The sequence below is a fragment of the Phoenix dactylifera genome, chromosome 17, assembly GCF_051530095.1.
Source record: "Phoenix dactylifera cultivar Ajwa chromosome 17, Ajwa_hap1_PhDact_Kaust_v1.1, whole genome shotgun sequence".
Classification (NCBI taxonomy): domain Eukaryota; kingdom Viridiplantae; phylum Streptophyta; class Magnoliopsida; order Arecales; family Arecaceae; genus Phoenix; species Phoenix dactylifera.
In genome coordinates, this window is record NC_143206.1 from 5519176 (window position 1) to 5544470 (window position 25295).

The following is a 25295-nucleotide window of genomic DNA, read 5'->3' on the forward strand; positions in this document are numbered from 1 at the left end:
TGCCATTTCTTTTATAGATACATAATTCACAATAATTTCATTCTTTTGTACCATGTCAAAAATATAGTAATATTGACAATCTATATGCTTTCCTTTCGAATAGAGTTCGCCATTTTTTTTTGCTGCATATTGTTGCTTGATTATCATACATAGTTTCTATAGGCCCGTCGGCTATTTATTTAATATTTAAATTTGCAAGAAATTTTTTATCTAGATTGTCTCTAAGGCTGCATTGCTGTAAGCAATATATTCAACTTTCATGGTGCTTAGGTTAAAAGCCCAATACTCTACCAACTGAGCTATATACCCGATTTGATAATCAGGGTTGGTGCGGAAAAGAAAAGAGGGCAACCTGGTCGGAAAACTGATTCTTTTTTTCGATTTCGGAACTTGGTCGAAATAGGGTTCTACTGGGAAATTATGGATTTTTGAGTTTTCGCCATTGGTTACTGTCGAGCCACACAGTTTTGTTTTTTACTGCACCTAGAAGGAAAACATAACCTGATGCAGGCCATATTCAAATGGACTTTCCAGTCCATGAATCCAGCAAAAATTCAATCTAAATTCTACTAGATTATCCAAACAGGCTGATATGTGCCAAGCCGTTTTGGGAAATATCTGCTTCTCTATGTCATGTCATTAACCTCATATCTCCATATCTTTCATGAATCCATTTAGGTCCCCATACATTCCTATTTCTAGCTATGTCCAGGCAAATATGGAAAGAAAGGAAATCTCAACCCAATGCCATAGTCCCCTCAATGATAAGCATGGTTTCATTTATGGCAGGTCTTGTTGATGAATCTGATAGCCAGCTTTTCTACCATCTCTTGTCCATTATGTTTCGTTCACCAAAATGGCAAGTCTCATTCCTCTGGGTTGGCTGGCTACATCTGACCAATCTATTAAGAATAATGGGATAAGAAATGCCATGAGGGCGGCATACCGGCCGGGTGGTGTTGTTAGAGTGACATGCCTCACAAATCCATCATAAAATTAGCAGTCCTGTGGAGTGCTAAATGTTAGTGATCAATTTCATCTATATGTTACCATCACACAGTAGGTAGGTAGAGTATGCGGGTGCCTTTTCATCTCATTTTTCTTTCTGTCAATTTGAATTATCTCATGAGCTGCAAAAATAAATTACAGGCCTTACACTCGAAGGTAAAAATTATATTCAATGTAAATATCCCAAGTTTCACTAAGAGACTATCTAAAGTTATGTTGATCTTGCCGAAAAATCAAAACACTATTTGAAGTATTCAATTTTTGTGAGTTAGGGCTTGGGGCATTGTTTTTTTTTTTATTGAATGGGAGGTTGTGCCACCCTTTGTTATATTAAATAAGAATTATGTACATATTAGATTAGAAAAGGACTAATCCCGAACCCTTACAAAAAAACAACCGAAGACATGAGTTTGTGGATTTATGACTTCGACTATCTCATTCTTCCTGAGTAACGTGCTTTGTTGTCTTTTCTTTTGTACATCATGGAAGTCATGTACATGGGCTTTCCTCTACTGCTCCTATAACAGTATTGCAAATCTCCACGATCATTTCTTTTGCTTTTCTATTGTAAAAGGACTTCCAATCTTAGAGAAGGGATATTGCCTTCCGAGTCACAAGTCCTGAAGATGTAGCTTGAATTTCAAAAATCCTTTTATTTCTCTCTTTCCATAGGCACCAACACACTATGGAGAACATGCAGTCCCATCCTATTTTCTTCTCTTTACCTTTTATTCTTGTTCTCTATGTGTTCTATTGTTCTTCCATTGTTGGAGGGAGTGAGGGCACTAGAACTTTATTGATGTTCTGTGGCCAAACCATTATTGTGAAGGAATACTTCAGAAATAGATCGTTAGTCATTTCATCTTCTTTGCCACAGAGAGGGCAAGCTGGCTTGGGGCATTGTTATCAGGCTATACTCTTCCCACCTAGAGTCGAGAACTTTAGCCACACTATAATCAGTGAGGACCTACCCGTGCAAATGTATTATCTAGTTAGTAAACAAAACACAATTATTCATCAGATTGGCAAAATTATTGATATTGTTGTGTAATAATTTATAGAACCAGTCGACATGCTAGCAAAATCTGGAAGTAATCATGTAGGGACAGTGCATAAGGTGAGCTAAATGACCAAACATGACCTCCGGCAACTTAACCTTCTAGTGTATGAATATTTTCAGATAAAACTAGATTTATAAATACAAAGAGACCACTCAAACTAATTAAGAATAACTAAAAGATCCTTTTACTTTCCTAAATCTCAATGTAGGGCGATGATATGCATACATGAATCATTATATTAAAGAAGAGAATTATTGCTGAGCTACCATAGACTATGATAGAACAGATTATGGCCATAATCATAAGCAAAGAATTCCATACAGGCTTTAACTAAATTCTTTTTTTTTCCTTTCTCTGATAAAAGAGGGAGGCATAACTCACCCAAGATAATGAACTTAGGGGCACAACATACGAGAACAAGAAAAAACAAGAAGAAATAGTGACCCCAACACACAATTTCATTATTGCTCTCACACTAGAGCGAACTCAGGCAGTCTATTTCCAATATAAGCAAGCTGTTATAATTTTTTTTTGAAGTAGTGATGTCATAAATATTTCATCACCTGCATCTATATCTTTGCAAATTATACACTATCCTTTCGTGTAAAACTGATCACAGTTTCTAGCATCTCATCTGTAGTCTTTCTTTTACACAATCAAACCATCTGTCCTCAAATGGCCATAATGCTCTTAAGCCTCCCATAGACAAATTAAATCTTGACAACCACATCCACACCTCAACTTGGTCATCTTTGTAATGCTCACAATACTGCACTTTTTTTTTCTCCCAAAAATTGGTGGAAGACTGCATATTTCTTTTTATTTTTATCTCCATAACTAAACCCCAGTCTTCTTGCTGCAAACACAGAGGCAAGAATTTAGATTATTAGTAGAACATTCAAAACCTAGTGCCGATTTCAAGTGGATAAAATGAGATTTTATTTTTTCCAAACTAAGTGGGGCTAATCATCATCTTTTCTATCATATACCTATCCCACTCTTTGGAGGCCGGCTCCAATCAGAATCGAATCCCAATCAAAAAATTTATGTCTGGTTTACTCAGAGAAAAAAAAATTTCGCGCCATAAAAGAGGCCACCCAATTGCATTTGTCTCCTGATAAGTGGTCCTAAAAGAGCCACGGTCCTCCGCCATCCTTGGGATGTTATAAAGCAGAAACTCGTGGTCTATCGCACACCATCTTCGAATTCCCTCGATCACAGTAGCCGAATCCACTCTAGGTGGATGCAATTGGGAACCACCACTTGTCTCTTGGCCTTTTTTATTCCTTTAATAATTTGAAAAAAAAATCCTCATTTCCACTTGGATCAATCCAGACTTCCCCACATTTCTTCAAATTTCTAGCTCCAGAAACCCTAAATGTGAATCCCAAGTACTTTTATTTCTTGGAGAATTCGATCCTTCGAAGTGGAAACCCTAGTTTTCTGAAGCGAATCTTGGGTTTAAACCCTTGCAGTGGAATCGGATCCATCGATCGGTTGCTGTTGAATTCTAGGTCAGCAGTGGATGAGTTTAGGCTAGGAGCTGCAAGAATCGGTTTTGGACTAATTTTTTGGGGGTTATAACTTTGATTCGGAGCAGAAAAGACCCAACTTTTTGCAGAATTTGTTGGGTTCTCGCAAAGGTTTCGTTTGCAATCATGGCCTTTTTGGACTCGGTTTCTTGTGATTCTTTGCGAAAATGAGTAGTAAAAGGGAGGAAGAGAGAAATGAGACGATCATCAGAGGTCTCTTGAAGCTTCCTCCCAATAGAAAGTGCATCCATTGCAACAGCCTGGTAATTTTTCTTAAGTTCTTTTTCTTTTTTGTCACCTTATAGTTGCTTAACTGATCGAGATGGGCGTCTTCTTCCCGTTCTAATTAGTAAGTGGAAGTTTTTTTATTGTAAAATATGGCGTAAATGAAGATTTTTCTCAAAAAATTTGGCTTTTATAATCAGTAATCGGGAGGTTCTTCTTGAAAAATATGGCGAAGTGTTTGTTGATGCTCTTTCTTGTGGTACAGGGTCCGCAGCACGTGTATACAAACTTTTAGACTTTTGTCTTCATGACTTGCAGCGGGATTCAGTGAGTATTTGATTTGGTTCTGTTTAGCTCATGATATTTGAGCCTCCTACACATGCTGATTCATTGTTTGGAACAGATTGATATCTTTGTTATTGTTGCTGAACTGCAAAGAAATGATTTGGTCATTTTTGTAGGAAATGATTTGTGTTCTCCACATATGCTTTCTCTGATTCTGGAGGAAAGATTTTGTTAGAGTATTTCTATACTAAATTGATCAGTTGTTATTTGATTATGATGAGATGCATATAAGTGTATTTAGTTTGATGGGGCATTGATGTTTTGAGGATTGGACTGGACCTGATGTCAAGCTATCTTTTGTTGGCACTGCTGGCTTATTTGTTTAGGTGACTGCATAATCCAGAATGTTTAGCTTTGATTACTCACTAGCTAGATAGTTTGTAAAATCTGGTTTCATGTTGGATGTTTTGTTTGCTACATCTAGAAATGAAAAAAGGAAAATGTGTTCTGAACAATAAACTTTTGCTTTGGATTTAGTCCTCGCCATATCTAGAAGAAAAGAAGAGAGAGTGGAACATCGACAATTTTTCAATGAAACAAATAAGAGAAGGAGCATGCGTATGTTTGTTATTTTTCATACTGTAGATGTTATTTAAACAAATTTTGAGCCTAAAACAACTCTAATTGCATGCTCTTAAAAACTTTCCATTTTTGTTTTGGGTGCATGAGCGATGGAGGATGATTTCCATTCTTTACTACTTTAGGTCCTGCATAGAATTTACTGGAATGTTGCAGAATTAACTTCAACATGGAAAACTAATCGTGTTAATGGACTGACTGGTAATTGATTAAAAATGGATAAAATAAGTTTGAGCCTTTTTTATTCAATTCCCAACTTGATTTCAAGAATATTGTAACTAATGCACACTAGATCTTGACATATCTAATATATGTTTTTTAAAAAACTTTCTTCATAGTTGACACTAGGAAAGACTCTTATCTCTATCAGCTACCTGCTGTAAAGGTAAAAAAAAAAAAAGAAGAAGAAAAATATAGCACTTCCCCGCTTTCTTCCAGGTGCTTGGTAATTGATCTTGGGAGAATTATTTCCACCGACATGGGACTTTTTAACATGACAGAGGCTCTAGGCTATGGAGGCCAGCTGTTCAAAACTGGTTTCCAAGGCTTTGGCATTATCTATAGTAAGAAGTAAGATTGATAGGGCATATATTTATCAATAGCCTGAAATTTTTAGTAGATGCAACAACATCTTGAGTAGGTTTTAAAATAGGAAATTTAAAAAACAAAGCAATTTCAGCAAAAATGACTTAACTACTCATTGATTCGTCTTTGTATATCTAATAAATGGTCACATCAGTGCAGATAACTAGTCAATGATAAATTGGACCAAAGGAATCATCAATCAGATGTTAAGCTTTATAAATTTCAAGAATTTCAAGGTAGAATGGGCTTTCTAACAGTACAATATTCAAAAGAAGGTTCTAAGAGTCTGTATAAGGTTAAGTAACAAGAGATAAGAGCCTGGAATTATCATATAGAAAAAGCTTTTAATTGGTTTCAGTTCGATTTGGGCTGATTGAGACCAGCTGAAACCACTGAAACCTGACAAAACCCAAAAATAAAAGTGGCACAGTATTGGCTTAAACAGATATATTTTGGCCAAAATGGATTGCTTTTGGCTGAAATTTCAAACTTGTATAAATTATACAAGTAAAGACCTTGTATAACATACAAGATACTCTAAAATGATGTGAAATTTCTTGGCTTCTCATGCTTTTCCCTTTTTTTTGGAAAAAAATTGACTTTTTTGGCTAGAAAATAACGTGTGATAACTTTTACATTGCAAGAAGTAGCAGACAAACCAGTGAATGTGGGGGCTTGAAAATGGGAAATACTTCTACTTTGAACTGTGTATATAGCTGCTCGGACCTTCGGGTCACTTTCGAGCAGAGATTACCACATTATGAAATGCAGTTCTTGTAAAATTGTGCACTTGTAAATACTCTGCATTTGCAGAAGCTTAGTCATGATAATTTAATCTTATCCCACTTTTATGGGTATGCATTAGATAACCATAGTATAATCAATGGATCAAACAGTTGAATTAACTCCAGCATTTGCCATTTTGTTTAGATGCTGTACTTTTTATCACTGTCTAAAAGGGTAGAAGAGTTATGTTGAGAAGTTCTTTATCATGCTCATTCAATTGTCATAGTCTAGGATTGGTGATATAACATGATGTACTACAGCTTCCTTTTTTTGATGCCCCTTCTTTCATGCCATTCATTTGGTTTCTTGTAATACATTTCAACTGCTAAGCATATTTACTCGAGGAAGTCATATGCCATCTTATGTATTGCCAAACAGATGCAGATACGTCAACAAGTGTGGAGAATTCCTGTTCATTATTGTTTGCACTTAACTTCTTGCTGGAATGTTCATATTACTGCAACTGGAGAATCTTGGACTGATTTCTTGCTGCATAATAGCAGAAAAAATTGTCATTTCAGTTTCGCAATACTTCTTTTTCTTCTGATGTGTGCGCATCTTCTTTATCATGCAGTTGTGAGTTTACTCACTGTGTGAAAACAGTGTCCGTGGCTAAATTTACTACTCAAGAAGTTGAGGCTCTTCAAAAGGGTGGTAATCAGGTACAGATATAAGTTATATGCTCACTAGATTTTCTTTATTTGGCAGAAAATAAAATATCCTGTCCCCATCTTCATGTGATAATTGATTGTTGCAGTGTGCAAGGTAAATGTCTCTAAAGGACTGGGACATGCAACAAATGAGATTACTTGATAGCAGGTAAAGTTACTCATTACATGTGGTCGTGAATTTTGTACTACAATATTTTATGAAGAAAAGGTACCATTTTGACCTTGTTTTCTGTGGCAGCAATGTCTACAAGATTAGGGAATTCATAAAAAATGTTGATGTGGATAAGAAATATCCTTGAGGGAGGTCCTCTGACAAGCGACCTAGATACATGCAGGTGATTTATTTCTAACATAATACCAACTTATTTGTGTTTCAGATTCCAAGTTCATTTGTGCATCTTATGCTTTCATGCCCTTTTATTCCCAGAACAACTTATTCCTTATTACACACTCATCTATTACTATTAACATTGAGGTCTTCATTTTCCGGATAGAGCTGTAAGTACCATGAAGAAGAACACAGGAGGGCCATTTCTTATCATTCCTTTCCTCAGTCCACCTTATGAATATCAATATGAAGAAAGGCGCGACAGAAAGCAAAGTGGGATGTTGAGTAGAAAACCTGGTTCAAATCGTGGGCATTATGAAGGGAAGATTTCTCGCTTCATATACAGTCCAGGTCGTCAGGGAGAGGAAATGTATGAGGACAGATTTGCCAATGAAAATTATGCTTTGAGGAATTCAGACTACTCAGGTCTAGCAGAGGAGATCTGCTTAGGATTGATGGTCAGTCACCAAACATTGAAGATGAAGGATATAGTAGCTCTCCTTCACAACAAGCAAGGAATATCTTAATTGAAGATGGACAGCCCCAGACATTGAATATATACTCTGAGACAAATGTTAACAATAATTTAGATGGATCCGACACTTGGTGAGTGATACATCTCTTGCTACTGATTGTAATTTGCCCTTTTTTTAGGTAAAGCGGTTGAGTTAGAATTTCATACACATGACAAGTTTATCCTTTTTCTTAAAAAAAAAAAAATCAGAGAACTGCATCATCAGGCAGCTTTGGATCTTCTGAGAGCAACTCAGTATATCTGAAGTCAGTTAATTCAGGCAGCTTAATTGATATAGTCCCTAAGCCTGAGCATGCTCCTGGAACCCAGCAATCTGAGCCATCCATATCCCCCGGTTCACAGTTATATGCTTCTGCACATGCCATGAACCAGGACCCTTTCAGTCTATCAATTGAGCACCAATCAATCACTTCCTTGACTCCATCTATGGATTTGTTTGTGGATATCGTCAGTCCTCATCTACTACCCCATCTGAGCAGAAAACTTTGGCTGTTCCCTCACCAGAAACTGTTGGATGGGCTACATTTGACTTACCTCATCAAGTGGGACCTAGTTCTGAAACAACTAAGGGACTTCCTTCTGTGGTGCCTCCTGGTGGAGAGTTACCTATGGGGAAAACCGATTTATTTGCATCAATAAATAATGACTCACAGTGGTTTTCAGTACAAAATTCTGCCACTCATGAATCTTCATTATCAATTACTGATCAGTGGTAAGTGGGTTTACATGAAGTTAAAGGACTTACAGATACAAACAGCTCTCAGGTAAGGAATATTTTAATGTGGAAAAACCAGTGACAATAAGTGCTTTTTCTGCTTTTCTCCCATATGTTATAGTCTCTGAGGTGAGGTGGAGATGTCAACATAATGATTGATTTGCAACTTACTGTTGTTAACCTTCAGAAGTTCATATCTGCCTAACTGTTTTCAACCCATCAAAGGTTGCTTTCTTGTACTCAAGTGTTTCAACAAAAGTTTCAGAGTGCTATGGGTACAGAGATGGACGTCAGACATGTCATTTCATTGGAAGCTTGCATGTGAATCATGTTTAGTATGTTATAAGCAAAATTAGTAACGGAAGTAAGTTTTGACTTATCTGGACCTCTTGGACAGTGAAGAACTCAAAGTTGTAGATTACGCATATTTGTCTTAAAAGAGATGGGGAATTATCTATATAAAGAGAACATGACTCGTATGCCTTCTCATTTAACAATAACTGAATATTATAGATTGGAGTTCTGAATTTGCATTCATTTGTTCGTAGTGGTTTATGATATTCCCAAGTTTAGTTAACCTTTGGTGAATTGGGTTTGAACTTAGATGCATGTTTTTTATATTCGTTATTGATACAAGTTGCTTGAATTATTTGTGGTTATGCCTCAGAAAATCATTTCAAACACCATATCGCATAGGTACTTCCAAGTTCATCCTTGCTTGTGTGTTATAAAATGGGAAATGAGGTCTAGCACAGCAATTTTCCTTTTATCCTGGTGTAGAATATGGTAGTTGTTCTTCAACATGTGATGTTTATTACTAATATCTAATGAGGACTGTCTCTACTACTTCTCACAGAACTCAGGTGCGTTAAATAACAATGTGGGTTTTTAGCTATATAGTTGCAAACTCTTTGAGCTAGATCTCTATGATTCTGTACTTTGCTCAAAATTGCATCTTTTATCTTTGTTGCAGTTTTTGGACATGAGCTCACTGCAAGCAGCCTTGCCAAATCCACAGTTGCCTACTGCTTTCCTTAGGAGGTTTGTCTCAGACATGGTTTCCTCAGAACTCAGAACATATGTTCCTTCTGTACCTCAAGGTAAGTTCCTCATGACTGATATCATTACTAAGGCAAGTCTTATCATTTTGCTAATATGACTTATTTTCCCCAACATCTAGGACGGCTAGCATTTATGGCAGGGCATGTTCCAGGATCCCAGTTGCAGTAAGTTGCTTTCATCAACATATTGTTTCTGAGATTGGTGTTTTGTAGTATAAATATATGGTGATATCAAAGGAATATACCTGCACAAGGCCCAATAGCATCTCTTGGGGGGAATCCATTTGCATAGGAAAGTGGGAGCGAACATTTTTGTTTTTGGTTGTGCGAGAACAAAGTTCAGAAACGAACAAACGCTATAGTAGAAGCACCGGCCATCACCAAGCGACTAATAGCTGAAGGAAACTCATTCATTCCGATTGTCCGCCTCTGAGTTGTAGTAGCCATTTTGGCAAGATAATTTGCTAGTTGATTAGCCTCTCTAAAAACATGGTTGCAAGAGAAGCTCTGAAGATGTTCTGTAATGCTTTGATGTTCCAAGCAACTGGGTGTAATGATGTAGTTTCCGTTAATTCAAGCAATAGCTGTAGTGGAATCATCACCTTCCAGAACAATCCTCTCTGTTTGGAAATGCTGAATAGCTGCTTCAGTCTGAGCCATGCCGCCACTATCTCTACAACAGGAATAGAACTAGATTGAAGTGGACAAGAACCGGCTAGAGGAATCCTTCCCAAACTGGTGTGAAAAACAAAACCTGCACCCGTATGGCTTTGACTGAAAGTGCCATCAAAGTTAATTTTAATGAAACCTGGTTGTGGAGGTTGCCAATGAACAAGGATTTGTTGACAAGATTTTACAAAGTCCTGCAGTGCAAGATAACCCTGGTTCCCCTGGTTGAAAGTGAATATTTACTATGGGCATTTCTTGTGGTGGCATTTGACATGCTGCAACTTTCCTGTGTTATTATCTGTTTATCTGAATCATATACTTGGTATATTGTTTGTGTGTTCATTCACAATAAAACTATGCCAGTTTGTGACATTGTTCATGATTGCGAGGAGTGAATTCTGGATTCCTTCGAAACCTGCTGTACTTCCCTATGGTTGACGCACACCAACTGCATCCTTGGGTCGACCTAGGTACTTTGGAAGATGGTGCTTGGACATATGCCTCTCCAGTCTCTACGCAACCAATGTAGAGTCGGTGCTAAGGTTGTATCAAGATTGGTTGTTTGCATAGTCTTATTATATGCTTTCTTGATGGTTAAAACAATTGGATTATGGTTTTTATTCTAGGAAGTGCATGCGTTTTTGCAAGCTTCTTTTGCCTCAGAGCATCACTCATTCAGGTTATGGCATTATGGTATGAGGTTTCTACCTGTGCCTGGCCACCTTATTTTCTGCTAGTGGTTCATGATGACCTCGTACTAATTACCCACTAGTTTCGCCAATCTTACGTTATGTTTTCTGATTGGAGTTTTATCAAGATGAAATTGCTATTGTTGTCATGTATCTATTCTGATGATCATCTGCAACCGTAACTCCTATACTGATGCTGTCTTTGAGCATCTGGGCATGTGATACAAAATGTCTTGCAGCTTGGTCTCTGATGTTTTATTCTCAAAACAAACCTGACAACCTGGGTTCAACACTACATGCAAAAGTTTTCATCAAAATAATGAATTACTCTGTTCTTATGGATTTGTTGCCCTTGATAAAAGGAAGAGTGCCAAAAAAGATAAACAGGGAGAAATCAAAGCTTCTTAAAAATTTAAATTGTATGGCAAACAACCAGTACACCTGTACAGTGAGCAAGAATAATGAATACGTAAAGTGTAAACGACAGACAACAATTCTGCTGTTTCCTTTCTCTGAAGCAGAATAGCAGATCAACAATGTTAGTAAACGGTAACTAATGGGGAAGAAAAAATAAAAAGGAAAAAAAAGTTGGCGTCAGAATTTAGCTTTTAGGAGAGAAGCACCACCACCGGTCTGGCCCTGGGAAGGAGTAGAGGAAGTTGGGCATTATCAGGAACACCTCCCCCACCTTCCGCGATTCATTCTCATGCGCAAATCTGCAAATCCCCGCCGCTACGAACGGCGTGCAAAGATGGCACCAATATATCCCGTCGAAGCTACTCAGGATGACATACCCCTCTACGGCCGGGTGGAACGCCTTGATGGTGCACCACGGCGGGAAGACTGCACTGTACGTCGGCACCCACCTCTCGTGCACGTCCAGCCTCCACACCCTCAGCCGAAGTCTGCTGCAATCGTACTCCGCATGGTATAGGCTGCCCCCGCAATCCCCGAATCTTCGCCAGGCTGCGTCCACCACGCAGTCCCGGTGCAGCGGCAGCACGTCGAAGATCTCCTTCTTGAAATCGAACCTCAGCAGCTTCCCCTGCAGCGCTTCGAAGTGCAGCTTGCCGGCGACGAAGACCGGCTTCTTTGGTGGAAGGACCGGGAGGCCGTCGACGAGCTCGACGGGCACCCGGGGCTTGAACCAGCTCCCCCGCTCCGACGAGTAGACCTCGAAGGCCCGGCGAGACTTGAAGGCTGGCTTGGAGATGAGGACTACCTTGAAGTGCCGCGAGCGGCGGGGGTCGAAGGCTATGCCGGCGACGTCGAGGCCAGCGACGAGGAAGGGGAGTGGGAGGACGAGGTGCTGGCGCGTGGTGACGTTGTAGACGTTGAAGAGGTCGGGGTGGGAGAAGGTGCGGTAGAGGAGGAGGCCGTGGCAGCTGTCGAGGACGTCGATGTCGGCCGGGTGGCCGGGGATGGCGAGGAGGGAGGAGGCCAAGAGGGCGTGAATGATGTGGCCGGGGTTGGTGGGGATGTACCGGTAGCCGCCGCTGGCGGCGGCGGTGCGGAGGAGGAGGCCATGGACGGTGGGGAGGAACATGGCGCTTTGGAAGGCGGGGCCGGCGATGAGGTCTCGGAAGGCCTTGGAGGCGCAGCGGAAGCGGCAGAGGGTATCGAGGGGAAGGCGGAAGAGGATCTTGACGAGGACGGCGTCGCTGAGTGGGCCATCCTTCTTGTGGCCTTTCTTAGTTGGCATGTCTTCAAAGATGATGGCCATCGCTGAGAGGCCTTGGAGTTTTGGAGATTTGGTTTCATGGTACCGGGAGAGGGCTTTTTAAAGTAGGAGATGGGGCCTGTTTAGGAAAGCGGGGCCAATTTTTGGTAGTACAGTGACCAGAATCTTTTTGTCTTTCGGAAATACCGTGCCTAGAATTTGGAAGTCCGCGTCGTACGCATGACATTCCTGAGGAATATTTATGGCCATGGCAGTCCGACTACGAGTGAGATAGGAAGATTAATACATCTATTTTATTATTATTATTCTTTTTGGAAAATCGTCGTACAATCTGAACATGGATTAAAAAAAAAAACCGGAGAGAGAGAATAGTGAAGTCTCAACGCCATTGCAGCTTTCCAACAAACGATGCAACCCAATCAGTAGCCCTTTTTAGCGGAAAGAGAATGATGAAGTCTCAAGGCCATTGTAGCTTTACAATAAACGATGCAACCCAATTAGTATCCCTTTTTGTCTCACAATAAATATAAATAATCGGGTGGCCATATATTTTCTGGATCCACCCAATCGTTGTGGATATTCTGCAACAATAGATGTTCGTTGCGAGTCCTAGCATAACCCTGGATCCACCTAATCACTGTCGCCGAGTCCCCTTCCAGGTGAATCCGATCTGCCCTCAAGTGAGTCGTACGCAGGTAATGCCCTCTTAAGCAGCTCTAAGCTCTGCTCCAGGGACGCAGGTATCATAGAGTCGACACTCTCTAGCAGCAACCAGTCTGGAATCAGCATCTCTAATCACAAATCTAGCCCCTCCTCTACTCCCATCATTAGACACCCTACTATCAAAGTTTATCTTGAAAAAGCTCGGGGGTGGAGCCTCCCAAGCGACAAAAATTATCTAAGATGCTCCAAAAGCTGAATGAAAAGCTCAAATGTCCCTTGCCATCTCAAACCCTCAAAGAAGCTGCATTGATAGAAACTCATAGGCTTGGAGCAGCGCCGTATCAGCCATTGTCCCACTGTTTTGATGCCGCCCCTTGAAGATTTTGGAGTTTCTATTCAGCTATTTATGATAAACAATATAAGAAGGCCTGATATCCCCACAATCAATGGAGGTTCTCATAAATGAGCTTTTCAAATACTCCAAGAAGGCTTCCACTTGGCCCTTAGGACTCTAAGAAGCATTAGTTGTAGCTAGCATGCTACCACACCTGAGCTACTCTCGAGCATTAGAAAAGGACATGTCTGATAGACTCCATCAAATTCTGACACTCATCACAAGAGGGTTGAATCCCCACTCCCCGCCTACATAAGACCCCCTTTGGACGAGAGGCAGCCCCACACCACCTTCCACAAAAACAAGGCAATGCGGAGCTGAACATAGCACTTCCATAGCTAGCCACTATCCATCAACCGAAAAGTCTCAGCTCTATAAAGCTCTCCTAGATCAGCAGCTCAAACCTTGGGTCAGCAAGTCGAACTCCAAGTCCTTCTGTCAGGCTCTCTCCCTAGAGAACCAGCACAACTAGGATTCTTTTATCTAACTGAGGCTTGAAGAGCCACATAATCTTCGCCATATCCCATTACCGTTCCCCAGGGATGAGAAGGTCGCACACCCTGAGGCTGGAGGTCTCCATACCAACCATAGTGGACCATAATCAGAGAGGAATATCCGACAACCAGGCATCCTTCAGAACATCAATCGACTGGCCATCCCCAACTGTTCACCTAATCCTTTAGAACTCGCACATCTCTCGCCAGATGAAGGAACTATGCTGACCTACTTGAAAGTCCGATGTCGAGATCAGGTTGTTGTACTTGGCCCTCATCAAGGAACTGTACAGGCCATCTGGTTTAACTAGGAATCGGGCAACATGCTTGGCTGCCAAAGTCTCCCTTCTTATCAACAAGGAGTAGATGCCCCTACCCCCTTTGCCTCTAGGTTGGCAAATCGCCCCAAGCAACAACGTGAAGACCCCTCCTACCATCCTACACCCCCCAGATGAAGTATAGTTGATCCACCTTAACCAGCTAGACTTTTGATATGGCGGTGTGGGACAATAGATAGATCGGGGCGGAGCTGAGAACCGATCTGACCAAGATAACTCTCTCCACCATGGAAAGAGCTTTTGTCTGCCAACCCTGTAGCTTCTGCCAGATGCCTTGCTCAATCTTGCTGCATTCTAACCCCTGAAGTCGCCTCCTATAATGGAAACCCCTAGGTACCTTCAACCAACAACCTGCTCACCAACCTCCAGAATCTTCCTAATGTCTACCGTGAGAGTCGCCTTGGTCTTCGAACTAAAGAAGACAATGGATTTGGCCAAGTTGACACACTGATTAGAAGCAGAACAATAACTCTCTAGGATTCTCCTAATCACCTAAGCACTCTATGTAGTAGCCCGGGCTTGGAGCATATAGTCGTCCGCAAACAGCAAGTGAGAGATCGGCTTGGCACGCAGAGTGGGCCAATAAGCCTCAATCCTCTAGGACAAGAAAGCCACGTGAAGAGTTCTGGACAAGGCATCAACACATATGATAAACAAGTAGGAAGATAGAGGACAACCTTGGCACAAGCGAGCCGTAGAATGGAAGAAGGTCGTAAGTGTGCCATTCACCAAAATGGCAAAGGAGGGATCTTAAACATAGCCCATAATCTACCGAATTCTCACCTCATGGAACCCAAACCTGGCCAGAGAGTGGGAAAGAAAGGTCCAACTCATCCAGTCGTAGGCGCGCTCCATGTCCAACTTGATTGCCATAAGACTCCGGCGACTCAGGGCCCTCCTAAGATTATGCATGAACTCCTGAGCAATCAAGATATTGTCGGTGATGCTTTGTCCTCTCACAAAGGACCCCTACTCAGGCCTGATGAGTCTGGAAAGAATTTCTCTATGTCTGGTAACCATGACCCCAGTGATTACCTTGTAGAGAGTGGAACACAAGCTGATAGGTGTAAAGTATTTTGGCTCAGTGGCCTCCTGCCACTTGGGGATTAGAGTAACAAATTTCCGCTTCTATTCCCTCATCATCGAGGTGGAGTGGAAGAACTACTGGATAGAGGCCACCACCTCAGAATGGATGATGGCCCCGTACCTCCAGAAAGGGGGGGGAATCCATCCATCCCTAGGGCCTTGACCTCCGTTGGGACCAAATAACCTCCTGGACATCCTTAACCGATATCGGTCTGATCAGGTCTTCATTCTCGGACTCTGACAATGTTGCCTCAAGCTCTGGTCCGAAGGTATGATCACCACTCCCAATCTAGGCTGACCATCTCGACCTAAAGAACAGTAGAAGCTCTCGGCTGAGCTCTCTGCATCCTCCGTCATCTGACCACGGCTATCCTTTAGGCACCAAATACGGTTCCTCTATCTGTCGAAGACTCCTACCTAGTGAAAGAATCTGGTGTTCCTGTCACCCTCCATGATCCATTTTATCCTCGAGTTCTGACGCCAGAAGTTCTCCTACTGACGTAGAAACGAATGATACAAGGCCAACTGCGATCTTAGATCAATTATGTCCTCGGGTGGTAGGCTTCCATCCCGCTCCTCCTTGGTCTGTAGCCTGGCAATACATCCTTCGGTTTCTTCCAATCTAATTATTATATTTCCTACCTCCTCCCTATTTCATCTCTAAAGCCTACATTTAAGCAACTCAAGCTTACGGGCCACCCTCTACATCACATTCCTCCGAACCACCTTGCACCGCACCTCCCTCACAAAGTTCCAAGAAAGCAGATACAACAGCCAGATCTTCTCGAACCAAAATTAGCAACAATACTAGGTAGGAGAATCAATGCGAATAAGAATCAGGCTATTGTCCGAGCCGATATGGGGCAAATGCTAGATATGGTAGTTCGGATGTCGTTGGACCTATCTAGCTGTGGCAAAGGCTCTATCGATCCTCTTCCAAACTCTGGTTTGGTCCTACCAGTTGTCGCATTAGATAAACCTTGGCCTAGAGAAATGCAGATCCACAAGACCATTAACTGAGATAAAGTTCCGAAACTCCCTGACTTCAATCTTTCTTGAGAACCCTTTGCCTTCCCGCTTCTCCATCGGCCCATCAATGCAGTTGAAATCACCAGCCACCAAAGTAGGGATGCCTTGACGAATGATACAAGACACGTCACACCCTAGTTCTCTTCGTTCCTTGTACTCAGTAGAAGCATACATAGCTGAGAAGCACCAAGGGTCATCATTGTTATCAGTAATAACCATAATTGCTTCCTAACTACATCTATTGAAAATGTCAAACTTAGCAAGGCTCAACCTCCACACCAACATAATGCCTCCAGATAAACCCTGGGAATCAATAGCAAAAATACCCTACAAGGGGGAAAATCGACGTCTGGCACTCTGAAGACTTCTTCTAGATAACCTTGTCTCCAAAAGAACCCAAACATCCGAACTGAACTTGACCTAGATTGGGACGAGTTGGGTCCAAAGGTTTTCTTTGGGGTTGACTCAGTCATCTTCCTCAATCGGGCACCGCTTCCAGGGCCTTTCGAGATCCGAATCTTGGCTGTCGCAAGCCACGGCCTGAACACTGCATCCCTCACCAAATCTAACAACTCCTCTGTCGAAGCAATTGTATCGGGGTCCATCTCCACCACCATGGGAATTGGGGCCACCCCACCCTGTCTAAGGTCCTCCATCACCAGCTCTAGTAGGGAGAATTGGCAGTCCTCCTCCTTGTGGCGGATTCTACCACAGGTGTAGTAGAATGGAGGCACATTTTCATAGACGAAGCACTGCTAAAACACCCTAGATCTCCCCCAAATTAGAATCCCAAGTTTGAGCAGATCTAGGGCACTGATTTCCAGCTTCACATGAGCATACCCCAACTTCCGTAGTTGCTCGGTGAAGTCGTCAAGGACCAACGGCCAGCCGGCTGCCGCCACAATCTCCAAAATTGACGATTTTCTCAGTATTCCAGCGGCAAGTATGGGAACTGAACCCAAACCACCATTATCTTCACCTTATCTACCCCGAGAATGAAGTCTAGAACCCATGGTTCCATCACCTGCGACTGTCCAGCCACCACCCACGGCCCACAGAGCAGAGCAACTTCCTGATCAATCTCCTTCCTAAAAGGGAAGACACAATGGTCCTCTACCACTGAAAAGGCTTCCACTTCGTAGTCAAGACTCCCCTGAATTTTGAGATCTCGGGCGAACCACTAGGCGGGGACTGTTGGGATTTGTATCCTAAATGTCAATCGTCAGCATATTGATGATTGAATTTTGTAAATGAATTGACAAATTAATAAAGTGTTATTTGGCATTATTCATCATTTCATCTTCAAATGAACTCTTATATGATGAAGTCCTTAGGACTTATGTTATGATAAAGGAGGATTTATCTTTGAGTCCTTAAACTGGTTCGCGACCAAATGATATGTTGTTACTAGGACGACAGCATTATCGAGATTAGGTCGTTGTGTGACATATACGTTGGTTGTCCTCTTAACCAAGGAGTGTGGAGACACTGGTATGTGATGCGGTTGGATCCACTAGACCACCTCAGACTTAATCATTTGGTTATTTTTGCTTTTGAGTCCTTGATGTTAATTTTATTTCAGCATAGCCTTGCTCGGGTTAGCCGACTTGGCCTTTATTAGAGTCGCTTTGGGTTTAGTTGTTTCTTAAATTCAATTAGATCAAGTCAAGTTAAGGGGTCAGGTAGCCACCTATAAATAGATGTGGTGAGCACCTATTTCAGCATGCAAAAATTAATTGAAAGGCTTTTGCCCTAGCTCTCTTCCCTTCTCTCTTCTCTTCTTGCGACGCCTTCCCCCTCTCCCAAAGCCGCCGTCCAAGGCCGCCGCCCCCTCCTTCATCCGGTTGCACCACCTCTGTCCCGAGAGGCCAGCCACCTTCTCCCTCTTCTTCCTCTCCTCCTTGATCCCTTCCAGCCTCTACAAACAACTCCATCCCGTCGGATTATCAGCCCATCCTTCCCTATGCAGTCATCAGTCGGAGGCTGATATCTCAAGATCCCAACGTCCTCTCTAGACCCATGACCTACCTCTGGAAAGCTAACGCGGAGATCTACAACATATCCAAAATTAAGATCGATCTGACGGACGGATCTTCAGAAATTATATCTGCAATCAGGTCGGAACCACCCTTCCAGAAATCAAGAAGAGTCAAGAATCTTGAGATACGGATCAAATTCTATCGGATCACATCAATTTGGTATTAGAGCAGTTCAATCCTTGGCCTTGGAAGATGGTGAACACCCGCTCTACAACCTCGAAGCAGCAAGAAGCGGCATCTTCAAGGGGCGTCGACCCACATCAAGAAGGCTCGCGATCACCCGCGGCCTCGGCGGACCTGAGACCCGATCTTGATTCCACCGACCGTCTCTTGGAGTTCTTGCGTGGGAATCAAACAACTATGCAGCAGAGCCAACAACAATTGATGGAGAAGATGGATACCACGCAACGCCATATTGAGATGATGTTGCAACTATTGCTAAATCAGCGGCAAGAAACTCTACCGGGGGGAGCTCCGCGTCGGACCCGGGTGGAATCTCCGGCCCCTACCCGTGGACGACCAGGACGGAGGGTACCCCCTCCTCGTGAGCCTCTCCTTCCCAACCCACCAGAGGAGATGCGGCTGGACAAAGGAGAAGATCGACCTAGACCTCGACCCGAGCTCATACCGATTGGCGCACGCGCTAGGGCTCGGGGGATGAGCCCGATTGGCATCGACGATGGGTCGGATATGGAGGATGATCCCATCCAGAATTTTCAGATGAGGAACCAGCATGTGGGGGAGTACCCACACCGAGGATATGAATGAGATCGGGACCGTAATGGAGATCGAGAGGGAGGAAATCGCGGACTGACTCTTAGGCTGAAATTTCCCAAGTTTAAAGATGGCGATCCTCTCGATTGGGTGTATCGAGCTGAGCGGTTCTTTCACTACCATGGCACAGCGGAGGACCAAAAGGTATTGATCTCATCTTTTCACCTAGAAGAGACCGCCCTGCGATGGTTTCAAACCGCCGACCAAGCCCGACCTTTCAACGATTGGGAGGATTTTTCTGCAGCAATTTGTCGGCGTTTCGGCCCTACCGAGTACGATGACTTCCAGTCTATGCTATCAAGGGTCACCCAAAAGACTACTGTTAGAGCCTTTCAAGAGAAGTTTGAGAGGATCAGCAACCGAGTGGTGGGGTGGAGCGACTCCGCGCTGAAAAGCGTATACCTCGGAGGACTTCGTGTCGACATTCAAGCCGAGGTGAGGACTTTGCGGCCACAATCTCTGGAGGATGCCTTTGCCTTGGCCCTGATGGTGGAAGAGAAGATCAAGACCACTCGATCAGCGGCACGGGGCAGCTGGACCAACCCCCGGGCCGGCCAAACCGCAGGGGGCTCCATCGGCCAGCCAAGAGCGCCGACGGCTGCAGCAGCCGACACAGGGCCGAGGACCCCTCTTCGCTTGTCAGGTGACGTCAAGAGGGTTGAGCGTCCACCCGGGAGGACCTTGACACCAGCACAAGTGGAGGAACGTCGAGCAAAAGGCCTATGTTTTCGCTGCGAAGAGATATTTACATCGGGACACCGGTGTGCGCGGCCCGTCGGAGCGGTGATGTTGATCGACGGATTGGAGGACAAGGCCGTGGCTGAAGATGGTGATGAGGTTGCTGAGGACGAGCCCCAAGATTTAGAGGCCGAGGAAGAGGACGTGCCACCTCAGATTTCATTGCATGCCTACTCCGGATCGGCGACACCGAAAACGCTACGCGTGGACGGCATGATCAAAAGACATGTGGTGCGTATCCTCATAGATACGGGCAGCACCCACAATTTTTTGGATGAGAGGCTCGTCAAACAGATCGGTCTCATAGCAGAGCCGACATTGGGCTTCGACGTGGCATTGGGTGATGGAGCCACGTTGAGGGCGAAGGGCATATGCCGAGGCATCACTTTGATGATCCAGGGCAGCCAATTCAAGCTCGATCTCTATCCGTTGGCATTACGAGGAGATGATTTGGTCCTTGGTACGCAGTGGCTGCAGAGTCTTGGCCCGGTTACATTCGACTTCGCCGAGATGTGGGTGACTTTCAGACAGAGCGGACGGCGAGTTAGATTGGATGGCATTCGGCCTAGCCCAAGGGCTGCACTTCAGCCCCTAGTCGGCTTGCCGGACCCGGCGCGCACAGCTACTTGATGCAGCTCTTACCTCTGTCGATGGAGACCACGACGGAGGTAGGTATACCTACTGATTTGGCTGCTCTCTTTCAGGGGTTCGCAGATTTATTTGAGGAGCCTCATGGTCTTCCACCCGAGAGGGAGCACGATCATCACATAGAGATTGTACCGGGAGCAGAACCGGCGAATGTGAGGCCTTACCGCTACCCGCACGTTCAGAAGGAGGAGATCTCAAAGATGGTACGAGAGATGTTGGAGAGCGGCATCATTCAGCCCAGTAGAAGCTCATATTCGTCGCCGGTGCTGCTGGTACATAAGAAGGACGGGACGTGGTGATTCTGCATCGATTACCGGGCACTTAACGTGATCACCGTTAAGGACCGGTATCCGATTCCAGTCATAGAGGAGCTGTTGGATGAGCTTGCTGGTGCGGACTACTTCAGCAAACTTGATCTCCGTGCCGGATACCACCAGATCCGTGTCAGGCCCGAAGATGTGCACAAGACGGCGTTTCGGACACACGATGGCCATTATGAGTTCCGGGTGATGCCGTTCGGCCTCACCAATGCACCAGCGACGTTTCAGGGGCTCATGAATGACATATTCAGACCATTACTACGACAGTATGTCCTTGTATTCTTCGATGACATACTGGTTTACAGTCGTTCATGGCAGGAGCACCTAGAGCACTTAGAGGAAGTGCTGAAAAATCTGCGCAGAAATCAATTGAAGGTAAAGCAATCCAAGTGCCTATGGGCCAAGCCGAAGGTCGAGTACCTAGGCCATGTCATCTCTGCTGCAGGTGTGGAGCCGGACCAAGCAAAAATACATTGCATGACCGAGTAGCCGCTACCCAAGAACCAAAAGGAGCTGCGAGGATTTTTGGGCCTAACCGGTTATTACCGCCGGTTTGTGGAGGGATATGGAAAGATCGCCGCGCCACTGACCCTGCTGCTGCGAAAGGGCGAGTTTAGATGGACCGAGGCAGCGACGGAAGCGTTCGAGAAGCTCAAGGAAGCCATGACGACGGCCCCGGTTTTGGTGCTACCCGATTTCGCCAAACCGTTTGTAGTCGAGTGCGATGCTTCCGGTGCCGGCATTGGTGCTGTTTTGATGCAGGAGGGACGGCCAATTGCTTTCATGAGCAAGGCGTTGTCCCCTAGGACCCGCTCGCTGTCCACATATGAGAGGGAGATGATGGCGGTCATCCATGCAGTCATCAAGTGGAGGCCGTACCTTATCGGCCGCCGATTCATCGTTCGGACTGATCAGCAGAGCCTTCCATTTTTTCTTGAGCAGCGCATACATACTCCAGCCAGCAGAGGTGGGTGTCGAAGCTGTTGGAAATTGTATCCTAAATATCAATCGTCAGCATATTGATGATTGAATTTTGTAAATAAATTGACAAATTAATAAAGTATTATTTGGCATTATTCATCATTTCATCTTCAAATGAACTCTTATATGATGAAGTCCTTAGGACTTATGTTATGATAAAGGAGGATTTATCTTTGAGTCCTTAAACTTGTTCGCGACCAAATAATATGTTGTTACTAGGACGACAACATTATCGAGATTAGGTCGTTGTGTGACATATACGTTGGTTGTCCTCTTAACCAAGCAGTGTGGAGACACTAGTACGCCATACAGGTGAAGTGTAGGAGTACATTTCACTGAACGTGACCAATTCCAAAACGCTCTACTGTCGAGAGATGTTCCGAGTGGATATGGGTATAAGTTTGACCCTCTGACCTGAGACCGCAACCTGTGACTAGCAAGCAACTCACTGTACTTTGGTACCGGACTACCTGAATTTCTAATTCAGTGACGGAAGGTCACTGGGTGCAGTCAAGTACTTGCGTAGTCAGTTGTGAGTCAAGATGGAATTGACCCCTTCTGAAAATAGGAGATAATGTCTTGTGATTAATTTAGCAAAACCTTGGCCAGGGTAATCCTAGTGAGGAGTCACGGGATATCTAAAGTTAATCACATAATGGATGTACTAATTATAGGGTTGACAGTGAGCTCTAAGTCATCCTGGCATTAGGAGTCAAAGGGATTGAATTATACAGTAACCATAGTTCGAGGTTCCAGAATATTTGTTTCGCATATATTCGGCCTATCCGGACGTTGGGTACCATCGCTAGATGGTCACATCAATTAGTGTAGGGAATTGTTCCTATACTACCGGTTTAGGTTCGAACATATGAGGTCACACGCATAGAAGATTCCTGATTGATCAAGAAAGCTGATGAATGATTAAGAATCATTCAGGGATAATTTGGTCAATTTGATTGGCAAATTATCTTATAAAATAATTAAAGTAATTATTGAAGGATTAATTAGTAATTAAATTACTAATAAACTCAATTTGATTGAGTAATTGTGCTAAGGATGAGCCAAATTGAATTGGATTCAAGTTTGGGCTCAATCAGGATTTTGACCTGATTGGATTAGGTTAGAACCAAAAAGGACTTAAGCTGATCAAATTAATTTTAAATTAATTTGTTCTTAATTGGGGATTGACCTAATTGGATTAGGTCCAACACAAAGTAATTAATTCAATTTGATTGAGTTTGTATGAGCCAAAATTGAATTGGATTCAATTTGAGCTCAATCAGGGTCTGACCTGATTAGATTGGGTTCAACCAAATTGCTTTGTTTTAATTCGGGTTTGACCAAATTTGATTAGGTGCAACCCAAGGAGATTAGGCTCAGATGATGTGGCAATTATTGGTGACATGGAATTGGATTTCATGAATTTTAAATAAACCAAAATTATTGCATGGCACATGGACCCATTGCTTGACACATGGCGACATTGTTTGTTATTTGAATTTAAATTCAAACATTAAGCAATGTGTTAAATGATTTTAATCACTCAAACCATCAGCCAAGGTGGCGTATGAGTTTTTGAATAGATGAAATTCGAATTTTAAGAGGTGATTTCGAAATTATGAAGTGTTTTACCTTGCCGCATGGATTTCAAATTCCTTCCCTCTTGCACATGTGTTTAAAATTTGAATTTAAATCAGATTTGGTTGAGATCTGATTTGGGTTGTTCCTATTCCTTTGCATGTGCCAACTAAAAGAGGTTTTCTGAAAATAAATTTCGAATTTTGAATGAAAATTCGGAGGCCATTAAAAGGGGTCAAACATGGGCACCAAAAACACATCCATTGCAGCCTTCTTCGTCACCCGCCTCCTCTTCCTCTTCTTCTCCATTTTAGATAGGGTTTTTAGGGTGAATATCTAGAAGATTCAAGATCAGATCTGAGTCCTCTACTTTTCTTACAAACCTCATCTCCATCTGCTTCAAGACGATTGATCAAGAGTTGATTGAATCCCGACGGACAGATTTCAGCTTTCAAGTGTTCTGCAACTGCTAGCACTGTTGCGGAAGAAGATCCTTCAGGACTTCGCGTGTACTTCTCGTAGAGGCCATTCGTGTGTGTGGATGCGAAGTCAAGAATCAGATTCACAACTTTCATCCATCATAAAAGGTATTAATCTAGCATTAATCATTTATTATGGTGTCAAGGTCTAGGTCCGATTCTCCGAGGTTTTACTCTCTTTTGGGGCTCCTCACAGAGATATCTCCAGAATCCATTCGATGGATATTCGAAGATTAATTGGAATAGAGTTCTTAAGTTTCAGATCTGATAGTTAATCTTGCATAAAAGTTTTAGCATAATTGTTTAAACGATTCCGGCATAATCCTATGTGTTCTTAATGTGCTAATTTCTAGATTTGATCTTGTAAGCATGCATGAATTAAATTGTTTGATTCATTTTTTCGCTGTATTTTTGAAATTTTAAAAGAACTACGTGTGGCTTGATTCCCCTTGTGAAAGGGTACGTAGGCAACCCGATCAGGTTCAGCCATGGTTTTCAAAAAAAAAAAAAAATTCAGCATGCTAAACACCGAAGAACCTAGGATTCACTTTCAGTGGTATCAGAGCCAGGTTCATGTTTAAACTTTTATGTTTTAATTCTTGTAATTAAATCTGAAATCATTAACATATTTAGATTAGATCTAAAGTATTTTTTATAATTGATTTAATTGCTGATTATGCATGATTAAGTAGATCTGAAATTTTGGATGCATATGATGCATGTTTGTGTTAGGATTAGTAACATGAATAAATCTGAAATTATAATATTATTTAGATTAGATCTAAATAAAGTTTATGATTTATATGATCTCTGATTTTAATGAATAAATCAGATCTGAAAATAAAAGTAAAAAAATAAATACATAAGATGTATGTTGTTTGAATTGATTCATGTTGTTGTGTATATGTGATGCATGAACATAAAACATAATGACTTAAACATGAATTAAATCTGATTACATGTGATTAATTACAAAAACTCAGATATGAAAATATGTTTTAAGAACTGAAAAATTGTAATTAATATGTAATTAAAAAGAAATATGCAATGATCAAAACCTTCATAAGTCTAAACTTAATTGAGAATTAAGTGTTATGAAATAGAATTGTAACTCAATTAATTGACATTGCATAATTCTTTGGGCATATGGGTTAGCTTGAATCAAGTTCTTAGGATTGGGTTAGACCTAAGGTTAGAATCAAACATGGTCTAATTAGAGTTAATTGATCAAATCTAATTAAGTAGTAACTAGATTAGGTCAAGG

At 42.5% G+C, this 25295-nt stretch overlaps 1 protein-coding gene and 1 pseudogene across 2 annotated transcripts; one reads left to right on the top strand and one right to left on the bottom strand.

The window, feature by feature from the left end:
* The first annotated feature begins 3626 nt into the window (after nucleotides 1-3626).
* On the top strand, nucleotides 3627-10472 carry LOC103696822 (putative ADP-ribosylation factor GTPase-activating protein AGD14; annotated as a pseudogene). The gene is made up of 8 exons (XR_016398844.1): nucleotides 3627-3864; nucleotides 4092-4153; nucleotides 6696-6783; nucleotides 6879-6940; nucleotides 7031-7127; nucleotides 7287-7726; nucleotides 9344-9470; nucleotides 9551-10472. The product of XR_016398844.1 is annotated as a putative ADP-ribosylation factor GTPase-activating protein AGD14 (transcript).
* A 918-nt stretch (nucleotides 10473-11390) lies between these two features.
* On the bottom strand, nucleotides 11391-12578 carry LOC120112940 (F-box protein At5g07610-like). Its single transcript, XM_039133157.3, has one exon. The coding sequence runs from the start codon at nucleotides 12510-12512 to the stop codon at nucleotides 11391-11393; it is 1122 nt and encodes a 373-aa protein (XP_038989085.2). The 5' UTR covers nucleotides 12513-12578.
* Nucleotides 12579-25295: the final 12717 nt, after the last annotated feature.